The sequence below is a fragment of the Pogona vitticeps genome, chromosome 5 (genome assembly GCF_051106095.1).
Source record: "Pogona vitticeps strain Pit_001003342236 chromosome 5, PviZW2.1, whole genome shotgun sequence".
In the NCBI taxonomy this organism is placed as follows: domain Eukaryota; kingdom Metazoa; phylum Chordata; class Lepidosauria; order Squamata; family Agamidae; genus Pogona; species Pogona vitticeps.
The window spans coordinates 68,902,591-68,924,275 of record NC_135787.1 but is presented as its reverse complement, the minus strand read 5'-3'; the positions used below and the strand labels follow the sequence as shown (position 1 = coordinate 68,924,275).

The following is a 21,685-nucleotide window of genomic DNA, read 5'->3' as shown; positions in this document are numbered from 1 at the left end:
ATATTATTAGTTTATATTGATTGCTCTCCTCTCCCCCGGTAAAGGGTTCCTCGCGGCTCAGTGCCAAAAAATGGCGCCCGCTCCAGTCCGTGCATGGTGATTTCTTCAGAATAGAAAAGTCCGGGTCTGCCTCCCTTTCTTCTCCTTCTGCTGCTCACCATCTGCTTCAGAGAGACTTCTTCTAGACTCTCCTTTGATCCCCATTTCAAAAGGGGGATCCCGGGCCGGAGGGTTCCAGTTTTTTCCAGAGAGCTCTTCTCTGGAGTTGCTGGCAGCACCGCAACAAAGCCCCGCCTCCCTGTTGCTTCCTGAAATGGGCAACTCAGAAGGTGGTTCTGGGGGACTTCTGTTTGACTGTTGGCTGTGTTGTTCCTCAAGGTTCTGTTTTGTCTCCCATGCTGTTTAACATTTACATTTACATTAAATCTCTGGGAGAAGTTGTCCAACATTTTGGGGATCAATGTCAGCAGTATATGGATGAAACTCAATTCTTATCTCTCTTTTCCATATAAATCTGAGGAAGCTGTTTTGATTCTGTATTGTTATCTGGTGTCAGTAATGGTCTGGATGAGGATGAATAAATGGAAACTTAATCCAGACAAGACAGTGGTGCTCCTGTTAAGTTGAAAGGCAAATCAGAGAATATGGATCCAACCTGTGTGGAATGGAGTTACACTCCTTCTGAAAACACAAGAGTGCAGGTTGAGTGTGCTCCTGCTTTCATTGCCAAGCTTGGATACTCAGGTTTCAGTGGTAGTCAGGAGTGCCATTACCCAATTAAAACCAGTGCACCAGCCAAAATGTGGCTGCCAGATTGCTAACTGGTGCTGGTCACAGGAATTACTTAAGCCCCTGCTATAGTAGCTCTATTGGCTGCCAGTCCATTTCCAGGAACAATTCAAAGTGCTGCTTCTGACTTATAAAGCCCTAAACAATTTGGACCTAATCTATCTCAAAGACCCTATCTCCTTTTATGAGCCTGTTCATATCTTAAGATCATCATGGGAGGCATTTTACTCCATCCCATCAAAATGTCACAGGTATGTTTGGTGGGGCAACTGGAGAGGGCCTTGTCTGTCATTACTCTGAAGCTTCCTCTCATGGGAGCAAGCAGGTAAAGAACTTTCTCTTCAGGCAGTCTTTCTTTTAGTGATTGCCTTACCAGGGTGGGGGCGGGGGTGATTCTTAAAGCGGCTGTTGTGTTTCCGTTGTTTTTAATGTGTTTTTAATATTGCTTTGATTTATAAGTTTTTATTATGATTATATAATGCTTTTAAATACTGCAATAATTTATTGTATATCATTTTTATGCTGTTTATTACTGTATTTAATTCTGCAAACTGTCTTGGATACTTTTTAGAAGAAAATCAAGGTAAAAATATAAATAAATAAGTTCCTAGAAAAAGACACAGATGATGCAACAACCAATTGGCATCAGTAATCAGGGTTAGATATAATAATTCTGTGAAGTACAGTGGGGTCTCTACTTAAGAACGTCCCTACTTAAGAACAATCCAACTTAAGAACAGCTCCATTTGCTAAATTTTGCTTCTACTTGAGAACAGAAATCCAAGATAAGAACAGGAAAAAAAAAACTTTCCTGCTCTTTTTTTAACCTTGGGTCATCTTAGGTTAAAAAAAAATTCTCCCCCTAGTGGTAGAGTACGTATTAACCAGCTTTGCATTAGTTCCTATGGGAACTAATGCTTCAATGTACGAACGCACCTCTACATAACAAAAAAACAGCCAGAACGGATTAATTGGTTTTCAGTCCATTCCTATGGGAAATTTTGCTTCAACTTAAGAATGTTTCAATTTAAGAACACCATTCCAAAATGGATTAAGTTCTTAAGTAGAGGTTCCACTGTAGTTTCTATGGACGGAAAAGAGCAGATATGGATTAAATGGTTTTCAATGCATTCCTATGGGAAATGCAGATTCAACATAAGAACTTTTCAACTTGAGAACCACCTTCCAATACGGATTAAGTTCTTAAGTAGAGACCCCACTGTAAAATGTGTTCTTAAGGGATTTCTTTACTTATAGCAATTCTCTTTCAAAAATTACACATTTTTCGTAACTGAACACAAAATGGCAGACACTATGTCTTAAAGCCACAAGGATGGCATAGACCTACTGTATGGATTTCTAGATTATAGGCAGAAGATCAGTAGTGGGCTATCAGTTTGTTCACTTTCTTTCCTTAGGCTATCTTTTGTCAATAATAAATCCCCTTCTTGGACCATATAACATTACATCTTGGACCATATAACGCTACCGCAGTTAAAACTAAATGATGGTTCTTTAATAATAGGATTAAATGCTACATAGCAAATCCTGATTAAAGAAGAACCTGGTTAGTATGAGTCATAGTTAATGTTTGCACCAATGAGATGGCTATAGTGAAGCACTGAAAGTGGGAATTTATTCCAGAGAGTGGAGGAACTGGACAGAAGTGTGATCTAACATTTTCTGATCCTCAGCAGTGGTTATATAGTTCTCAACATTGTGTCTACACCAAATATCTGCAATCGGTTCATAAATATAAATAATTCATCTTCAGACCTAATCAGGGTTTTGTAACAAAAGTTCTCACTTTTTCTTTGGATTCTAAATTGCTGTTTATATTGCCAACAGGCTGACAATTCACATGGATGAAGAACTACGTGCACTGGCTTTCAATACTTTGCAAGCATTAATGCTGGATTTTCCAGATTGGCGAGAAGATGTTTTGTCAGGATTTGTTTATTTTATTGTCCGTGAGGTCACTGATGTTCATCCGACACTTCTTGACAACGCTGTTAAGATGCTAGTGCAGCTAATCAATCAGTGGAAACAAGCAGTCCAGATGCAAAATAAGAACCAAGAGGCTCAGGTATCACTATGCTGTATGAGATCACTGTCAAATGATTAGCTTTAAGAAAGCAATAAGGAACTGCATGGAAATACATTTTACTATGTGCCAACCTATATTTGTGCCACAAGCTCTGTTTATGTCTGCGTAAATATTATTAGAACTGTTTAGTTCAATAAAAGAGTCAATAAAGAGGAGAAACTCTTATGGATTCTATGGTTATAGAGATCAGAGTTGAGGAAATAGACAAGAAAAACTCAGTACGAATTTGGATTATTTCAGAAGGGTTTTATACCTTGGTGTGTGAAAACACTATGGATGAGTAGGTTACCTTTTTATTCCTTTTTCTTTCTTTTTCAGGTTCCATTGTCTGCTTGCAGCTACTTGTTTCTTTATCCTTTTGTTCTTTCTTACAGACAGGAAGGTTGCAGAACTAGTAGAAATAATGAAATGGTTATATCTGGCATTTGTATTTTGATTATTTAATAGTGCTAGGGAATATAGGGTGAAGAATGTGTGTACATAGGCTGTTGGTCCCACTGCTGATACCTATTAATTTGTGCAAATAAATAGATCCAAATGGACTTCAGTAACGTCTATTCCTCCCCTCCCCCCTTTTCAGCGTGGTGTAGCCAATGGAAGTGCTCCTACTCTTCCCTTAGAAAAGAGTCCTTATTCAAGTGTATTCCATGTCGTAGAAGGCTTCGCGTTGGTCATTCTTTGTAGCACAAGACCTGCCACAAGAAGACTAGCTGTCAGTTGTCTTAAAGAAATAAGGGCCTTGTTCACAGTTCTGGACAATTCTAAGGTAAGCTTATTGTCATGTACACTTACTGTTTTGGCTTAATTTCCAATGAAATAGCAGTGTTAGTCTATCTCAGCATGCTGGAAAAGGAAAGCGTCTGGGGAAGTGGACTTTGATGCACTAAAGCTCACACTGAACTAAAATAGCTAGCCTATAACATGCCGGGGGGGTGTGTTCTTTTTCGAATGTGTCTCATTTTAATGTTTCCTAACTTTCTAATGCATCAAATATTTGCAATTTTAGGGTGATGAAGAGTTGGCCATAGATGTAATGGACAGAATTAGTCCATCAGTTCTTGAAAGTTTCATACATCTCACTGGTGCTGATCAGGTAGGGTTCTTTTTAAAAGAAAAAGTTATTATTGGTGTTTTGAAATGTGAAAAAGAATAACAAAATGTTTGAAGTGTCTGGTTTTAGATAACTGCTTGATTTAGTTATTTATTAGCTATTAAGTAGTTTGTGTACAAGATTATATTGAGCTGAATTTTATGCAGTAACATTCTGAAACTCAGAATACTTGATGTTCATTCTAAATGTTTAAAATATACTAGCATTGCAGTGTATCAGCTCAAAAGTATTGCATCACCAACATAACAACTGTTGAAATATCTGCACAGGAACAATGGTCAGTATATACCAGGGTGGATTTGATTTGAATCACAATTTAAAATTTAAATATTGGATTATTTTGATGATTTCTATTTAAGTCAATGTTTTAATTTAAATTCTTGATATAAAAAAATCATTTACTTTTATCCACCCAGGTACATACCAGAGGTGTTCACAGGAAAAAAATGCTTCAACTAAACATCTCCTTCACTCAGGTTCACTTTGGGTAATACAGTGGGGTCTTGACTTGAGAACTTAATCCGTATTGGAAGGCGGTTCTCAAGTCAAAAAGTTCTCAGGTCAAATCTGCTTCTTTAACGTGGTTCTCTATGAATCCACACTGATGGGTTAAACAGCGCCTGCGCTGGTTCCTCTCGGAATTTTCCAGAGCTATGAGGGAAAAGATACAATGTTTGAGTTGCCCTGCACTGCGCAAGTGCAGCCCGCCAAAAATCCCCAGTTCCATTTATCCGCCCGCGGAGTTGGAACCTCTCGGTTAGAGCTCTTGAGATTCACCTCTCCTTTCGCCTATTTCGGACATTTCGGACTTGACCTGGCTTGTTCCTCGTTTATCCGCATCTCTGTTGCCCTGAACTCGGACCTCCTGACCTGCCTTTTGCCTCTGGCGCCTTGATTGCAAGTACTTTCTATTCCCTTCATCTTTATTGAGGCCTGTTACCTCCTGCTGAGGCGCCACGCGCCTGCAGGATCCTTTCAATTATCTACTTCCTCTGCTGCATTTGTGGACTGCTTAGCTTATGTCAGCGAAAAAGGGACCTTTTCGCCGCTGTTCTGCTTGCTCCGGGAAGCTCCCCTTCCAGGACCACCACTCCTTGTGTTTGTTCTGTCTGGGTGAAACCCACTCGCCCACAAATTGTCGACATTGCAAAGAATTTACTAAGGCGACCCTAAAATCTCGCCAGCAACGACTCAAGTTTTCCTTTGGAACCAAACTTTGTCCGCTTCCCAACCGTCAGATATGGAGTCTGTTCAATCCGTCTCCACTGTTCGTTCGGAGGTGACTTTGGTCTCCTCTTCACCCCCATCGACGTCCAAAGATGTTCCCAAGAAGGCTTCCAAGGCAAAGTCTAAGAAGTTGCCTATGGGAAAGAAGTCTACCGATGTCCCTGCTTCGACCTCGGGACCGACGAAGAAAGCTGCATCCAAGGCCGCACCAAAGGCCAAACCGAAGACCAAGGAGATAACCCTGGTCGTTTCACCCGTTTCGGCGTCGGTGCCTTCTCCACTCCTGGAGGACTCTTCTCGGGACCGGGATTCGGTCTCCGATCAAGGCGCTCCCATTCCACCTCGCCAACCACCTCCGGTGGATTTGGGGAAATCGCCTACGTTTAGCCAGCTCGACAGGCTCGTTGCCGGCGCCAAGAGCGTTCCGCTCAGCCCGATACTTACCGGGCGAACAACCCAATCTCCTTCACTCCTCTCGGAGTCGGGTCGTTCTCCATCGCCTCCCCCCCCACGGGGTCGACCAACTAAGCCTGTTGAAGAACCGATCCCTCGGCGTCCAGCTTCCAATTCGGCCGACGACGAGCCACCGGGAAAGAAGCGCTGTCACCGAAGGAAGCACCGACGAGGCCACCGACGCCGAAGGGACTCCTCACCTTACGACTCAGATTACAGTCGGGGTCGGAAGAGGTCCCACCGGAGACGGCGAAGAAGAGATTCGTCCACCGAGTCTTCTTCGACCTCAAGAGAAAGGAGACATAGGAGAAAGAGAACCAAATACTCCTATTCCTCATCCTCGCGCTCTCGGTCTCCACGTCGAAGCCCTCTCCCTAAGAGGCCGGTGGATATGGGCCCCATGAAACCGTTGGCGCCGAAGGATGCTCCCGCCGCCCCTCCTGGTGTACCACTGCAACCTCAGGATGGTATTCCTTCGTGCCCGAAGACGGCACCCTCGGGCTCGGGGGTACCTCCCCCCCCTTCTTCCTACCCTTCGGAGGAGGAACATCCGAAGGGCGATTCCTCCGACGCCGAAGACGACAACGAATCCGAGGTGTCTCTAGAAGTCCCTGTTCCTGGGGAACCTTTACCTCCAGAGGCGGCTAACCTCAAACCATCTTCCCCGTCGGAAGACTTTTCCTCCTACACTCAGATGGTTGCTCGTATGGCCCAAGCTCTAAAGCTAGCGGTCGAACAGTCTCCAAGAAGGGAAGAAAATTTAATCTTCGGAGACATTGAAGTGGAGAGGACACATCCAGTTAGTCTGTCCTTCATCCCAGAATTGATGGATCTTATCAAGGAATTCTGGGAGCATCCTGCCAATGCTATCACTATCTCTAAAAGGACTGAAAATCTGTATAGAATACATGGAGAGAATACATCTTTTCTTCTCATGCATCCGGCTCCTAATTCTTTAATAGTGGAGTCTAGCTCTACTAAGACTCCAGCAAAGGGCCACCCTACACCAACCAACAAAGAGGGAAGGAAGCTTGAGATCCTGGCACGCCGCATGTATTCTATGACAACCTTCACCCTACGTGCTGTCAATTATCTGGTTGCCATGGGGGCCTACCAAAAACAACTTTGGTCCAGAGTTCTCCCAGCCCTTCAACTCGCACCAGAAGATATAAGGCAACTCTGTCTGGATACACATGCTGAGGCCCTCACGGTGTCCAAATATCAACGGCTTGCCGCCCGCCACGTCGCAGAAGCCACTTCTAAGAACTTTGGCTCTCTCATCACCTTGAGGAGACATGCTTGGCTGCGTTCAGCTAATATCGTGGAGGACATTAAAACTAGGGTGGAAAACCTCCCCTTTGATGCTTCAGGTCTTTTCAGCCAAAACACCGATGAAAACCTGGAGAGTTTGCACAAGAGTAAAAAGACAGCCAAGTCCTACTCAGTGCAACCTCAAACTAAACAGTTCAAACCACAGTGGCGCCCAAAGTATACCTCCCCTTCCTATCAGCAGCCATCCACCAGTACTTACCGTTCTTATGGAGGCACCTCTTCTCAGCGTCCTCCTCAGGCCTCATCCTCTTCCTCTGTAGCTTTCAGACCATAACCACCTCGTAAGAAGCAGTCTTTCAAGACGTCTGCAAGGAAACAAAAACAGTACCTTTGACTCCCCGACTGTTCTACTGCCATCCCCCCACACCACCCCCCTCTCTCCTTACCTTCACAACTGGACTCTCATTACCAACGACATCTGGGTCCTCAACATTATCACCTCCGGTTACCACCTGGAGTTTATAAAGTTGCCTCCTCTAGGACAGGTCAGCCCTACATCGTTCGATAAGTCCAAGCTGAATCCCTCTCAGGTAGTGGACTACATCGGAGCGAGGTTAGACTCAGTGCACGCCCGGATGTTCATGCCCCCGGAACGCATCCAGAAGCTAGTAAGAGCCATCAAGAAGTTCAAGCCAAGGGCAAGAGTAAGAGCAAGCCTTGCACAACATCTGCTAGGCCTCATGGCTTCTACAACGGCGACCCTGTCCCATGCTCGCCTCAAGATGCGTTCACTTCAAATTTGGATGCTGTCCCTCTTCAATCCACTCCTCGACAGTCCAACAAGCTTCTCACTGTCACCCCGGAGTTGGCACAGCAGCTGCAATGGTGGACTTTCCGACCTCACCTCTTGGTGGGGCGCCCCTTCCGTCCTATTCATCTGACAACTCAGGTCACTACAGATGCGAGTCCACTCGGATGGGGCGCCCATTGCGAGGGTCACCAGATCAACGCTCTGTGGTCCCCTCAGGAGAGAAACTTGCACATAAACCATCTGGAGCTGCTAGCCATCATAAAGGCTTTGAAGTCCTTCCTACCTCTTGTGAGAGGCAGGGCGATCCAGCTCGTCACAGACAACACCACAGCGATGTTTTATGTGAACAAGCAGGGAGGAACAAGGTCAAAGTCCCTTCTGTTCCTCTCAATACATCTCTGGGAGTGGTGCTACCAAGAGCACATCTATCCGGTAGCCATCCACATAGCCACCACGGACAACATCGTTGCAGACGAGCTCAGTCGTCGCTCCACTCAAAATCACGAATGGGAGCTGGACTCAGAGATCTTTCAGGAACTCTGCCACAAGTGGGGAACTCCGACAACCGACATGTTTGCCAAGGACTCCAACAAGAAGTGTCCCCGCTACGCATCCAGGGCAGGACGGGGCCCGGGATCGTTGGGAGATGCTTTCATGATCCCTTGGCACAAGGGCCTTCTATACATGTTTCCTCCCATTCCATTGGTTCAGAGGTCAGTAGTCAGAGCCCTCCAACTGCAAGCAGAAGCAATCTTGATTGCACCTTGGTGGCCCAGACAACCTTGGTTCTCTCTACTTCTGCAGACAGCAATCGACAAGGTCAAGCTTCCTCTCATTCCACACCTAATAACTCAGGACTCGGGGTCGATCTTCCACCCCGACCTGGACTCCCTCCAATTGACAGCGTGGAGGATATCCCATCCATAATGGAAGTTCTACACAAGGCAAGAAAGCCTTCTACCATCCGCCTCTATCAACACAAGTGGCAAGGCTTTCTCAAATTTACTACAGAGCGGGGTTTACAAGCATCTCCCGTCTCTTTATCTACATTGCTACTGTATCTCAGACACCTGTTTGATCTTGGTTTAACCAACTCTACCTTAAAGGTATACACTCAGCCATTGTAACTTTCCAACCCAAGGGGTCTCAATCCTCCAGATGGTTTTCCCATCCAACGGTGAAAGCTTTCTTCAGAGGTCTGACCAACATGAGACCCCCTGTGAGACGGCCATTACCTCAGTGGTCTTTACAGACAGTACTGCACTCACTGGTTCATCCCCCCTTTGAGCCAATGGCTACCTGTGACCTGAAGTTTTTATCCCTGAAAACTTTGTTCCTTGTGGCAATCACTTCTGCCCATAGGGCTAGTGAATTGGCGGCTCTCCGGGCTGATTCCCCTTACCTCCAATTTTTCAAGGACAAGGTGGTGTTATACCCAGATGTTTCTTTCCTTCCCAAGGTGGTGTCAGACTTTCATGTCAACCAACCTCTGTTGCTACCTACTCTTTTTTCCGAACCCTCTTCAGATGTTGAGCGTACGCTCCACTGTTTGGACGTTCGTCGTGCATTATCCTTTTATATCTCAAGGACCAAGGACTTCAGGAAAGTCCAGAGACTGTTCTTGTGTTATTATGGCCAACGTAAAGGGACTGCTGCCTCGACGTCGACCCTGTCCAGATGGTTGGTTTCCACCATTTCGTTGGCCTATGAGTTGCAGCACAAACCTCTCCCTGAAAACCTGCGTGCTCATTCTACACGAGCTGTTGCCACATCCACGGCCCTGCTGCGTGGGGTAGACATCCCCGACATATGTAGAGCGGCTACCTGGTCCAGTATATCGACATTTATCAAACACTACAGACTGGACCTCAGGGCCAAGAATGAGACCAGATTCGGGAGGGCTATCCTTACATCACTGCTGCAGTGACGGCCCACCTTCCTGTAAGTAGCTTGGTAGTCACCCATCAGTGTGGATTCATAGAGAACCACGTTAAAGAAGAACAGGTTACTTACCTGTAAACATGGTTCTTTACGTGGATTCTCTATGAATACACACGACCCGCCCTACCTCCCCACGTGTCCGTCACTGCTGACTGAGTTCCAACTCTCTTTATGTGCGGGCACATGGAACTGGGGATTTTTGGCGGGCTGCACTTGCGCAGTGCAGGGCAACTCAAACATTGTATCTTTTCCCTCATAGCTCTGGAAAATTCCGAGAGGAACCAGCGCAGGCGCTGTTTAACCCATCAGTGTGTATTCATAGAGAATCCACTTAAAGAACCATGTTTACAGGTAAGTAACCTGTTCATTTCCCATAGGAATGCATTGAAAACCATTTGATCCGTATCTGCTCTTTTCCGTCCATAGAAACTAATGGGAAGCTGCTATTCCGCCTTCGACCACTAGAGGAGGATATTTTGTTTCTTTTTTTCTTAGGTCAAGAAAGGTTCAGGGAAGGCAGGGAAAATACAGTCCAGGCAGTACAGTACCCGGCAGTCTGAAGACTGTCTCCCAATCCACTCTCTAAACGCTGGGAGGAGTAAGGAAGCAGACAGGCACCCTTTTCCCTGGCCAACAGTTAACTGAAAATTCTCATTTTGCACTTTCCCTGCCTCCCACGTGGTTTTTTTTTTCAGTTCTTAACTCAAATCTAAGTACTTAAGTCAAGTCAATATTTTCCTATGAGAGTGGTTCTTAAGTCAAAATGTTCTTAACTCAAGCCGTTCTTAAGTCAAGACCCCACTGTACATGTTTAGTCAGAGAGATCAATTTTAACATTTTAAGAGTACTAAATTGATTTGATTGTTTCATTTTTTTTTTACACAGACTATGTTACTGTACTGCCCCAGTTCAATAGATTTGCAAACATTAGCTGATTGGAGCTCATCTCCAATTAGCCATCAGTTTGATGTCGTCAGTCCCTCACATATATGGATATTTGCACATGTAACTCAGGGTCAGGACCCTTGGATTATTAGCCTTTCCAGTTTTATGAAACAGGAATGTCTTCCAAAACACTGCCCTACAGCTGTGAGTTATGCTTGGATGTTTGCTTATACCCGACTCCAGCTATTGTCTCCACAGGTTGACATAAAGTAAGTGCCTCTTATAATACAATAGAATAAGTTAAGTACTTTTTTGTTCATGCATATGGAAGCATGTCAAAAATTCTGGTTGTCATTTGTTATTTTAATTTAATTTCTGTAGTAAACCAGAATAAAAACAGGACTCATTATTGAAAGCATGTAGAATACTTAAGTAAAATTCTCCTTGTAGCATCACTGTTTCATATTTTCAGTACACATGAGCATCAACTGTGCTAGCATGTTTGTAAGTGAATGCATTATTCGAATTCACATAACATTTTGGGATACAGTGATAGTAGAATATTAGTGTTACTCCCATTTCTCCCTGGAGCTCTAAAACCTAGAAGTGATGTTTTAAGGAGGTGAATATTTTCTTGGAATGTTAATATTATGAATTAGTTGTATTGTGGATATGCAGACTAGGCACAGTGTGGTAGCTCTTGAAAGATATTCAGTATTAAATACCTTTTAAAATATGTTTATTCTTCTTGTCTTTTAACAGCAGCCCTATCAATGCTAAGAAAGTGAATACTGCTATAAGCAGTGACTCTTATATTGGACTCTGGAGAAACTATCTGATTCTTTGCTGCAGTGCAGCAACTTCTGCATCTTCTTCTGCATCTGCAGGTTCTGTAAGATGTTCCCCTCCTGAGACGCTGGCGTCTACTCCAGATAGTGGTTACAGCATTGATTCAAAAGTATGTTAATCCAGAGCTTCTAAGCATCTTGGAGTTTGCACATGTTCCTGTGTACTCATTTCCATATTAATGGTCAAAATCATGTTGCATAACCTAGTAAATAGTACTAGAATAGTCCTGAATCAATTGAGAGTTAGTGAGTCGTCTCTTCCCTGAGTTCCACTGATTTAAATGGGCCTTACATTATCATAATAAGTTGCAGTTAGAGTAGACATATTTGAATTAATCAGACTTACTGAAGAGCTGACTCCCTAAATACCCATTGTTTCAGTGGACCTACCGTAGTGTGGTTTACTATAATAAGTAACATGATTTGGACCCATTATGTGGTTAGAAATGAAGTTCATGGCTGCTGAATTAATCCCCTAGTTATAAGGTGAATTATTCTCAAGCCATTAGAAAGCATATTCAGCTCTCATATCTTTGGAATCTGGTTGACTTTTTTCCTCATAGTAGACAATGGATTGTTGACTTTTCTTGGTCATAGGTCACATTGTCAAATATGTCAGTATTTACGTACTTTTTATCACAACTGGAAATAAAAAGCATACCTTTACCCAGTACTGTGGTCACTTGCCACTTTAAACAATCAAGTTATGTATTTCATTCTTTTCAGACACATCTTCATATCTTCAAACTACAGGTGTTTATATATTTGGTACCTTTGCATGCAAAATCATCTGCTTCAAGCTTATCTTATAAAAATGTCTATTATTTTAACTTACTTCACTAGGAGAAATAAAGGAGTCCCTGGGATTTATTTTTCTTGTCCTTGTTTATTTTATTTTATTTATTTAAAATATTTTTACCCTGCCTTTCTCCTTAAAAGGACCAAAGTGGCTTTTAACATTGGCTATAGTAGGTTCATCAGCAAATTTACTAGTGGTGATTGAAACTGAGTGAGCTCTATGAATAAGCAAAATCTTAGGCTGGCCTTTGCAATTAAAAGATTCAGTTCAAGCACCGAACCAGACCATTGCTAAGGAAGCCTAACTGTGTTTTTGGTAAGTTTGAATTGACAAATCAGAGTTTTCAGTTGGCCATAAGAACTGGAAATCAAGGCTTGAAACAAAGTTTCAAATGTTTGTATGAACCAGACTTGGTGCTTCCAGAAGCCTTTGTGCTAGAGAAACAGCATTCATTTGCTGAGCAAATGAAAAATGAAAACAGGCAAATAACTCTATTCTGTGATTTGGTTGTATATTTATTTTATTGATTGATTGATTGATTGATTTGACTTATATCCCGCCCATCTGATAAGTCTATACCACTCTAAGCGAAAATTAAAACTCTGATCTAGTACAATGTCAGAATGGAGCTAAAGCTTCAACCATAAATATCAAGAGGAATTGCTTTAAAAATCTAACATTCATTAAAACTATCAGTATAAGTAAAATAATCAAATATTTGGATTAGCTAAAATACCTAAAACTATTAATTCCCAAGATACCACCTAGGATAGTGATCTGAAATTAACCACTCAAAGCCACTGAATTTTGTTTTAATGGAGCTGGCAGAATTTCTGCTTCCTCACAAAGTAGGAAATCAAATGGGGAAAGGAATAGTATTTTTTTTTCATTTATACTGTACTAACAGGTGTGCCAGATGCTTCACAAAAATCAAATAAACAGACATGCCCCAAGAATTTACAGTCCATGATTTAGATGTGGAGAAACCAGTGAGGGATAGAATAAACAAGAGAAGGACAAGAAGGGAAAGCATAAAAGGTAAAATGCGTGCAAGTTGCATGAAGACTACTTAGAGGTCCCTGACTTACCAGATGACAAAACGGTGGTCAGAGGTCTAAAGGGGAGTATCAGTTGTGTCTCTTGTCTTTGTATGGTCACAACTGCCCCTTGCACTTGCAGCAGCAGCATGTAGAGGATCCTAACAACAATCTTAACATAAACCAGAGTGTTTTTTCTTCTCAACACTATGTGTATATGGTTGTATATATACAGATAGCTGCAAAAGATATTTGGAATAATGTTGCCTTTCAAACGTCAATCCAGTTGACGTTTGCTTAGTGCAAGCCCTTTGCTTGGTGCAAGCTGCTGATTATTCAAAGTTTGAATATTGTTCACCAAATAGACAAGGAGGATTGGGGGTACAAGAAGTGGATAAAGATTTCCTGTTTCTCCTAACATTTCTTCAAATGGTGTGTGGTTCATTGTGGTGGCTGTGTTTGTATTTGTTCATAAGCTCAGTTTCTGCTTTTGTATTTTAAGGGCTATTTTCACAAACAAAGAGCAACGTGGTATGAACCTAAGTGGTACTTGGCGCTTCCCTGTGAATGCTGTAGCTTAAGAAAGAAACTATCTGTATAATGTTTTGACACCGTGGAAGCTTAGCATTGGTCTTTTTCTATAATACAGAGGCTTCATCACAAGGAATAGTCTTTTGGAGTCAAACAAAATGGCATATGCACATTAGATATACTGTAAAGTCACTGTTAATACATTGGGTAAGGTTTTGTGAAGGGCAACTATATGCTTGGGTACAGAAAACAATTTGATACTTTCTTGTTCTAAGACCATCAAAATTTATTTGTTCTGGACCTATTTATAACCCAGTTTGTTGGAAGGTTTTGTAGCATACCATGAATGCATTCACTCCACTTATAATTTATATCAACTAACAAAATAAGAATGTAATACAGTGGTGCCCCGCATAGCAAGGTTAATCCATTCCGGATTAACCTTCGCTATGGGGAAACATCGCTAAACGGAACGGAAAAGCCAAATGGGCCCAAAACTCACCGTTCTGCGATGTTTCCCCATGTTCCGGCGGCCATTTTGGAACCGCCGAACAGCTGTTCCCCCATCGCAATGCGATAAAACATCGGTATGTGATCGCATTAGCGATCTCAAAATCCGCATCGCTATACGGATTCATTGTTAAACGGTGCACTCGTTATGCGAGGCACCACTGTATATATTTGGGCATACTGAGTTATGTTTAGTTTTCAGAAAGGTTAAATTCCCTCTTGCAGTCTTCACTGTAAATGATAAGATCTTAAAAACATGTTATGGCAGCAACAGTGTTTGCATAAGTAAGTCTAAGGACTCTATGGTGATAAAAATATGAGAGTGCCCTGTTTCCCTGAAAATAAGACCTAACCTGAAAATAACCCTTGGTATGATTTTTCAGGATGGTCGTAATATAAGCCCTACCCCCAAAATAAGCCCCAGTTAAGTGAAACCCCACCCTCCACCATTGTGCAGCAACCAGAAGAAGATGACATGACTGTAAAATGAAACATGCCCTGAAAATAAGCCCTAATGTGTTTTTTGGAGCAAAAATTAGTATAAGACCCTGTCTTATTTTCAGGAAAACATGGTAGATTTTAACAGAATGAAAGAAACAAGCAGTAGAAATGTCACAGGTACTAGGCAAAAAATCAGAAATGTTTGTTATAAAATCTTAGGGAAAGAATGGGCATAGTCGCTTAACAGGCCCTTTGTTTACAGTTTTATTTTAAATAAGGATCATGGGAAGCTCTTACGTAGTTACTCTCCTACAACTTTAAAACATCTTTTCTAAACCACCAGCTTTTCTCCATAACATAGAAATCCTGGCAATAATGTAATTATGACACTGAGTAAATACTGATGTCATGTTTATGTTTCTAGATAATTGGTGTTCCATCCCCTTCATCCTTGTTCAAGCACATTGTTCCAATGATGCGCTCTGAGAGCATGGAAATTACAGAGTCCCTTGTGTTGGGCCTCGGCAGGACCAGTCCAGGTGCTTTTAGGTAATAATTTTATATCATTTCTAATTTTGTTGCCTTCTAAACAGGAAACAAAACACAACTGTTTTGTCCATATAGCTGCTAATTTTTCTTATTGTACATTAATGGTGATAGAGATAAACGTACGATTGTGGCACAAAAAGGGGAAATTCTGCAGGTGACAGGACTAGCTGGTAACTGGATTGTGTTGGCTAACAGTGTTAATCTGACATTCCCATTCTTCCTGTCTTCTCTAAGAATTAAGATTAATCTTTTACTCTGCATGGTTTTTCTGGCATCAGAGAAGAGGAACGATTGGTTTACTAAAGTGTGCCATTCCTTGCACGCGTTGTTCAATGAAGGTTATCAAAATTGATGAATTAAATAGTACATTGTGCATAATCGTGTCACAACTCTAATACTATTGGGTGTTACCTTGTTTTTTGGAATGGGAGTAATCTCTGCAGAAGGATAGTGATAGCTGGATTTAAAATCTTGCTGTCCTACAGCTACATTTGTTGAATATCTGCATTTTCTGAACTGTCTTTCTCATTCATGTACTTTTCATGTTAGCTGTATTTCTTGTTACTCATTGTCCAGAATGCTGGTAGATATTTCCCTACACCCTTTCCTTGACTATGCTTTCCCTTAGTGACTGGCTGCCTGAGTGGGGTTTCTAAATGGATGGTTGTGCCTTACTGCTTTGAATGTGTTTTTGGAGTTGTTTTGTTCAGTCCTTTTTAGTATTTCTACACTTGATCTTCTTAACTTTAAATTTTGTCTTTTAATGATGTAAGCCACCTTGGGTACTTTTTAAGGAGAAAGGTGGGGTAAAAATATTTGAATAAATAGACAAAAAATTTCCTAGAGTTATAGCTCCTGGAGTAAGAGGCATTCTGCTTTGTGCCTTTAGTTTGTTTGTTTCCTGCAAAAATGGATGCAGATCTTTCCATGTATTGTTAGAGTAAAGTGTCCCTTGATATTATTTTCCCATGCCATTTATATTTAAGAAATGCCACTACTTTGTACAGTTTGTTGCTTACAAGGATCCAGCTGTATCCGTTATGTCCTTTTGTTGATGCTGCTCTTTGCTACAAGTTAATTTGAAGTTCTGCTTTTCAAAGAGTCATGTTGTTAACAACCTGGCTGTTAATTCTGCCCTACTGTGAAGTAATGCATAGAAATTATTATGAAATATTTAAATAGATGTGTTAAAGCATTATGGTGAGGTTCATACATATGCATTTCTGGCTTCTACTGTTTGAATACATAGTTACTGATATTACAGAGTTATCTGACTGACTTTTAATCTTTACCCAGGGAATTAATTGAAGAGTTGCATCCTATAATTAAAGAAGCACTTGAAAGAAGGCCAGAGGTAATCATCATTTAAAAATTTGTGTTGCATTTGTTCTTGTGTGACTTTTGGTATCAATAATAGCTACAACATTCCTTTACAATAGAGTTGGAGAACTTGTCACCTCCAGCTACTGCTGGACTCCAGTCTTCATCACTTGTAGCCAGCCTGGCCAGTAGACAGGGAAGGTGGAGGGCTGTAGCCCAGCAACATCTGTAGACCCACCTACTTTAACTTTTCTAGCTAAAGTAGAACATAAATTAATGGCAAAAAATGTTTTGGCCAAAATCCTGTTGGTGTTTGCATAAGGTTTATGTAACTTCCTATGGCAAATTGTGGGTAATTGATGAGGTGCTGTGTTATATATCAGTCACATACCTGGCCATATCAACAATTACCAGTTACCCACCTCTTCTTTGGCCAGAATTAACTGTAGCAAGTAATGTAGACCTTGTGTGGACACCAAAAGAAATCTGGCCATGAAAGCATAAATGCCAAAATACATTTTAACATTGCCAGGAAACTCACCTAGACTGAACTACAGAGTGGGGTGGCTTGCAGTTACTATGCTGCATAGTGCTATTATGGCAAGTATTCTGTTTTGTTCTTATTACTGGAAAATTATACAACAAACCCATTTGAGCTCTGAATGTTCTTCACAAGGAACATTGATTGAAAAAATTATCCTTTCATAATGTAGAAAAAAGGAGTTGTATCTTTTAGTATCTGTTGGGTAGTCTTGAAATAAATACTTTTCTGGGCCACCTTGAATAATGTTAAATTTTATGTTTGTTGTTTCTCCAGTGTATGGATAGCAGATGAGAAGCAAGATTTCATCCAGGTTTCGTTTGCCGTAAAAATAATAGCATTATATACACAGCATGTTTTGGCAACCCAATTCCAAATACAGTGGTGCCCCATATAGCGAGGTTAATCCGTTCCGGATTAACCTTCGCTATACGAAAACATCGCTGTGCGGGTAAGGAAAGCCTATTGGAACGCATTAAACTTAGTTTAATGCGTTCCAATAAGCGTCCAAACTTACCCCTCCAGCGATGTTTTCGCGTCCGGCGGCCATTTTGGAGCCACCGATCAGCTGATCGGCGGCTCCAAAATGGCTGCCGGACACCCCAATCGTCGCAAAGTGAGTGCGGCGATTGGGGCAGATCCGTATAGCGATCCCCAAAAAGGGATCGCTATACGGATTCTTCGTTAAACGGTGCGCTCGTTAAGCGAGGCACCACTGTACATATAAGCATATATTTGATGAATTTTGTTAAGGAAGAGCACATTTACAACTAGGGTGTATTTCCAGTGCTACAAAATAACAATGTCCTAGAAAGATTACCAGTTTTACAACATATTATGCCATATGGGTTGCTTTTGACTGATGAGTGTATGTTAAATGCCAAAATATCTCATTACCCAGCAGGTATGAATATAGTTGACTGTGCCTCTTATTATTTTCTCTAATAGAATATGAAACGACGCAGGCGTCGAGATATTTTACGTGTACAACTTGTACGAATATTTGAACTGTTGGCAGATGCCGGTGTCATTAGTCACAGGTAGGCATACTATTTATGAACAGATTTTGCACATGATGCCAGCTGAAGTGCTGTGCTGAGAACTCTACAGAGAACGACTTCCACTGTAAGTGCAAATATAATAACTACATGGGGTCTCAGTATAATGCAATATATGATTCCCTATCTCTGTTAATCTAGTAGCACTGCCCTATGCAAGCTTTTCTTCTACATGTTTCACTGCGAATTAAGTGCAGGACAGATAAACAGAGCATATTTCTCACAATTATCTAGATATTCCAGATACCACGATCACAGTCAGCTCCTAGCCTACAGAAGCACCATATGTCTTGGAAGGCCCCAAAAGAGCCAAAACCTCCCAGTTCACCAACCCCACCAAGTTACCACCTGGCAATGTCACTGTTTTCAAGCTCCCTGCTTAATGCTACTGGTGCCAGCCACTTATTTTCTCGCCACATATGCTTGTGTTGGAGGCAGTAGTTGTGAGTGGAAGCTAAGATATTATGTATTTCTAATCTGTGGTGGGTTTCCACTATCTTGAATTCTGCAACATGTAATGTACAGAGGTTCTCATAAGGAATTAAACTTGGGAAAATCTAGAAAGGAGGCTGCCTGTTTTGAATTAAAGTTGTGTAGCAGCTAGGTGGCAGCATGACTGCTAGACCGCAGTTGACCCGAACCTGGCTGTGACTCTGCTAAGGGTCCACACTTACTAGTTCCATGGTTTGGGCATACAAATGAAAACTGGAATGTGAGACCCTGTCAGTCTCTTACCGATTTTAACTCTTCTGTAAAAGAGAAGGGACCCACTAGAATTTGAGCATCATGTGGCTTTTCTTCATGAGTGAAAAGAAAAAAAGAGGAAGATAAACCAGCAAAATACCTGAAATATATTAAAATTTTTAAAATGTTGCTGATAATAATGTGAATTTGTTACAAGTTGGTGAACTTGTTCCTTTCACGACAACCCTACTATATGCCACAGAGTAAGAGACATAATATTGCTTTCAGTAGTTTCAAAAGGAACACCCTGCAAACATATAGGTGGCCTGCTGTCTCCTGCTTTAGTTGCAGACCTACCGGTATTCATTGGTTCTGAGCTCATGCTAAGTAGAAATGCTTGGCAGTCCCTGTCTATGCCCTGTGATACTTGTTTTTCATTAAATATCTTCTGAAGTTTTGGGAATATTGTTCATGCCAGCAGGCTGTGTTTTTAAAATTATGTATTTTAATTTTCATTATCTTCCTTATAGTGCAAGTGGTGGCCTTGATAATGAAACACGTTCCCTCAACAACACCTTATTGGAATATGTGGATCTAACCAGGCAACTTTTAGAAGCAGAAAATGAAAAGGACTCTGACACACTGAAAGATATCCGATGCCATTTTAGTGCCTTAGTGGCAAATATCATTCAGAATGTTCCAGGTATTCATGACAGGCTTCACATTCTTATTCTTCTTGTCTTCCCTACTGGAAGTTGGATGTCAGCATGCCTATCTTCATCTGGATGTGGCTTCATATTGATTCTATTTTTAATATGTCAAAATCTTTGACTTCCCCACGTTTGTGATACATACTTAATGCATCTTCTCCATTCTAACTCAGCGTTTCATCGATTTGGCAACAAACAGATAATGAAATGCGGGCTCAGTGTTTAAAAAGTTGTGCCTGCATTTAAAAAAATAATCCAGAAACCAAACATTCTGCTGGGACTCACTTGGCAGAAAACTTTCTGTAATAGTGGCATAGCTGGTGTCTGCGTTTATGCTAAATGTACAGTCATAGGTTAGTATTGAATGGATAAACTGCACTGAATCTTGGGCTCATGTGCCCCCTTTCTTCATTGCAGCCTTGAGGACACTCAAGCTTTTATCACTAGTTTTGCATTTACTGTACTTGGTAACCTGGTTTTATTTGTCTGTGAAGCCTGACCAGAGTTTGTCCAAGTTCAATTCTCATAACAGTCACAACCCTGTTCAGGTGCTACTTACCTACTTCTCTCCAATCTTCATGCCTACCCCACTCCCCTGTCATTATTGCTTTCTTCACAGGGAGAGAGATGTGTCTGCAGAGGATGAAACTCTGCACAGGGACAGGAACCTTCCCCTGTACAAACCAGACACTCTCCAGGTGAAGAAAACAACAGAGAGGGGAGGGAACAAGTGTTCCCATGATCATGTGTTCAGGAGAACTGGATGAGCAGTGCTTGAATAGGACTCTTCAGTTAATCTAAAAAGGAATCAAAAGCTTTCAAATTGTTAGCAACCATTGTAACCATGGTTTTAGCATTACCTGCAAATGAGGACATAGAAAGCATTTGCCTTAATAATGGAAGTCTAAAATACAAATGAAAAATATTCTTTAAGAAAGAGGGAGACAAAATAGAAGGGGGGACAGGGAAGTACGTAGGATATGATAGTAGGCTACGCTTATACATTAATGTAGTTAACCATATGTCAACAATTTTCCCCTAAAGTTGGCATCTGTCCAGAAAGAAAATTAACATTAGTTTTTAGAGTTAGTTCTTTGTTTGTTAAAACATGTATTTCTTGCCCTGTATTTACAGGTCCTGAAGGCATTCAAGAACATTGGGTTCTTGATCTTAACCTGTTTAAGCTTCCCAAATTGACTTAATTTATGCCATGGCACATGGGATAGTTTTCTAGTTTTAAATGAAAATCATGTTTATTACTTGGGTAATAAACAGGGACGTGGTGGCGCTGCGGGTTAAACTGCAGAAGCCTCTGTTCTGTAAGGTCAGAAGACCTGCACTCGTAAGATCGAATCCACGCGACGGAGTGAGCCCCCGTCGCTTGTCCCAGCTGCCGCCAACCTAGCAGTTCGAAAGCATGTAAAATACAAAATGTAAGTAGATAAATAGGTACCACCATGGTAGGAAGGTAACGGCATTCCGTTTCTAGTCACGCTGGCCACGTGACCACGGAAGATTGTCTTCAGACAAACGTTAGCTCTATGTGTTGGAAACAGAGGACACAACTGGAGAAATTGTCAAGGGGAACCTTTACCCAAGGAATGTTAAATCTCTGCAGACCAGAAATTTATGTAGTATTGCCTAGAACTTCTGATTTCATCTTTTCACTTCTGAAAAGGCAAACTTAGCTTTGTTGTTGTTGTTATCTTCCTTTGATACATTTGCTTTACATAAAAGTATATCTGTTAATCTATTCTTCTTTTGTAGTGCACCAGAGAAGAAGTGTTTTTCCACAGCAGAGCCTCCGCCACAGTCTCTTTATGTTATTCAGTCACTGGGCAGGTCCTTTCAGCATCATGTTTACTCCACTGGACAGATACAGTGATAGAAACATGCAGATAAACAGACATCAGTATTGTGCATTAAAGGTGAAAGTCTTAATAAAATGTTTTGGCAGTTTGTTTTAGTTCAGTTTTATCTTCCACCACTTTCTTAGCCTTCGTTCAAGATAATGTTATAACTAGTGATGCTCACAGCTCAACTGTTACTTTAATGTTGCCA

The 21,685-nt window shown here is 41.5% G+C and overlaps 1 protein-coding gene across 9 annotated transcripts in view; it reads left to right on the top strand.

Moving 5' to 3' along the window:
• The window catches only part of FRYL (FRY like transcription coactivator), a 233,791-nt gene that overhangs the window by 133,763 nt on the left and 78,343 nt on the right, over positions 1-21,685 (top strand). For all 9 annotated transcript variants that reach the window (XM_078394668.1, XM_078394667.1, XM_073001278.2 and 6 more), the window contains 10 exons: positions 2,638-2,875; positions 3,477-3,662; positions 3,903-3,989; positions 10,597-10,865; positions 11,359-11,554; positions 15,187-15,311; positions 16,608-16,665; positions 18,121-18,212; positions 19,445-19,617; positions 21,392-21,552. In XM_078394668.1, the coding sequence (XP_078250794.1) occupies positions 2,638-2,875; positions 3,477-3,662; positions 3,903-3,989; positions 10,597-10,865; positions 11,359-11,554; positions 15,187-15,311; positions 16,608-16,665; positions 18,121-18,212; positions 19,445-19,617; positions 21,392-21,552 (1,585 nt within the window). The remainder of the gene's footprint in view (positions 1-2,637; positions 2,876-3,476; positions 3,663-3,902; positions 3,990-10,596; positions 10,866-11,358; positions 11,555-15,186; positions 15,312-16,607; positions 16,666-18,120; positions 18,213-19,444; positions 19,618-21,391; positions 21,553-21,685) is intronic.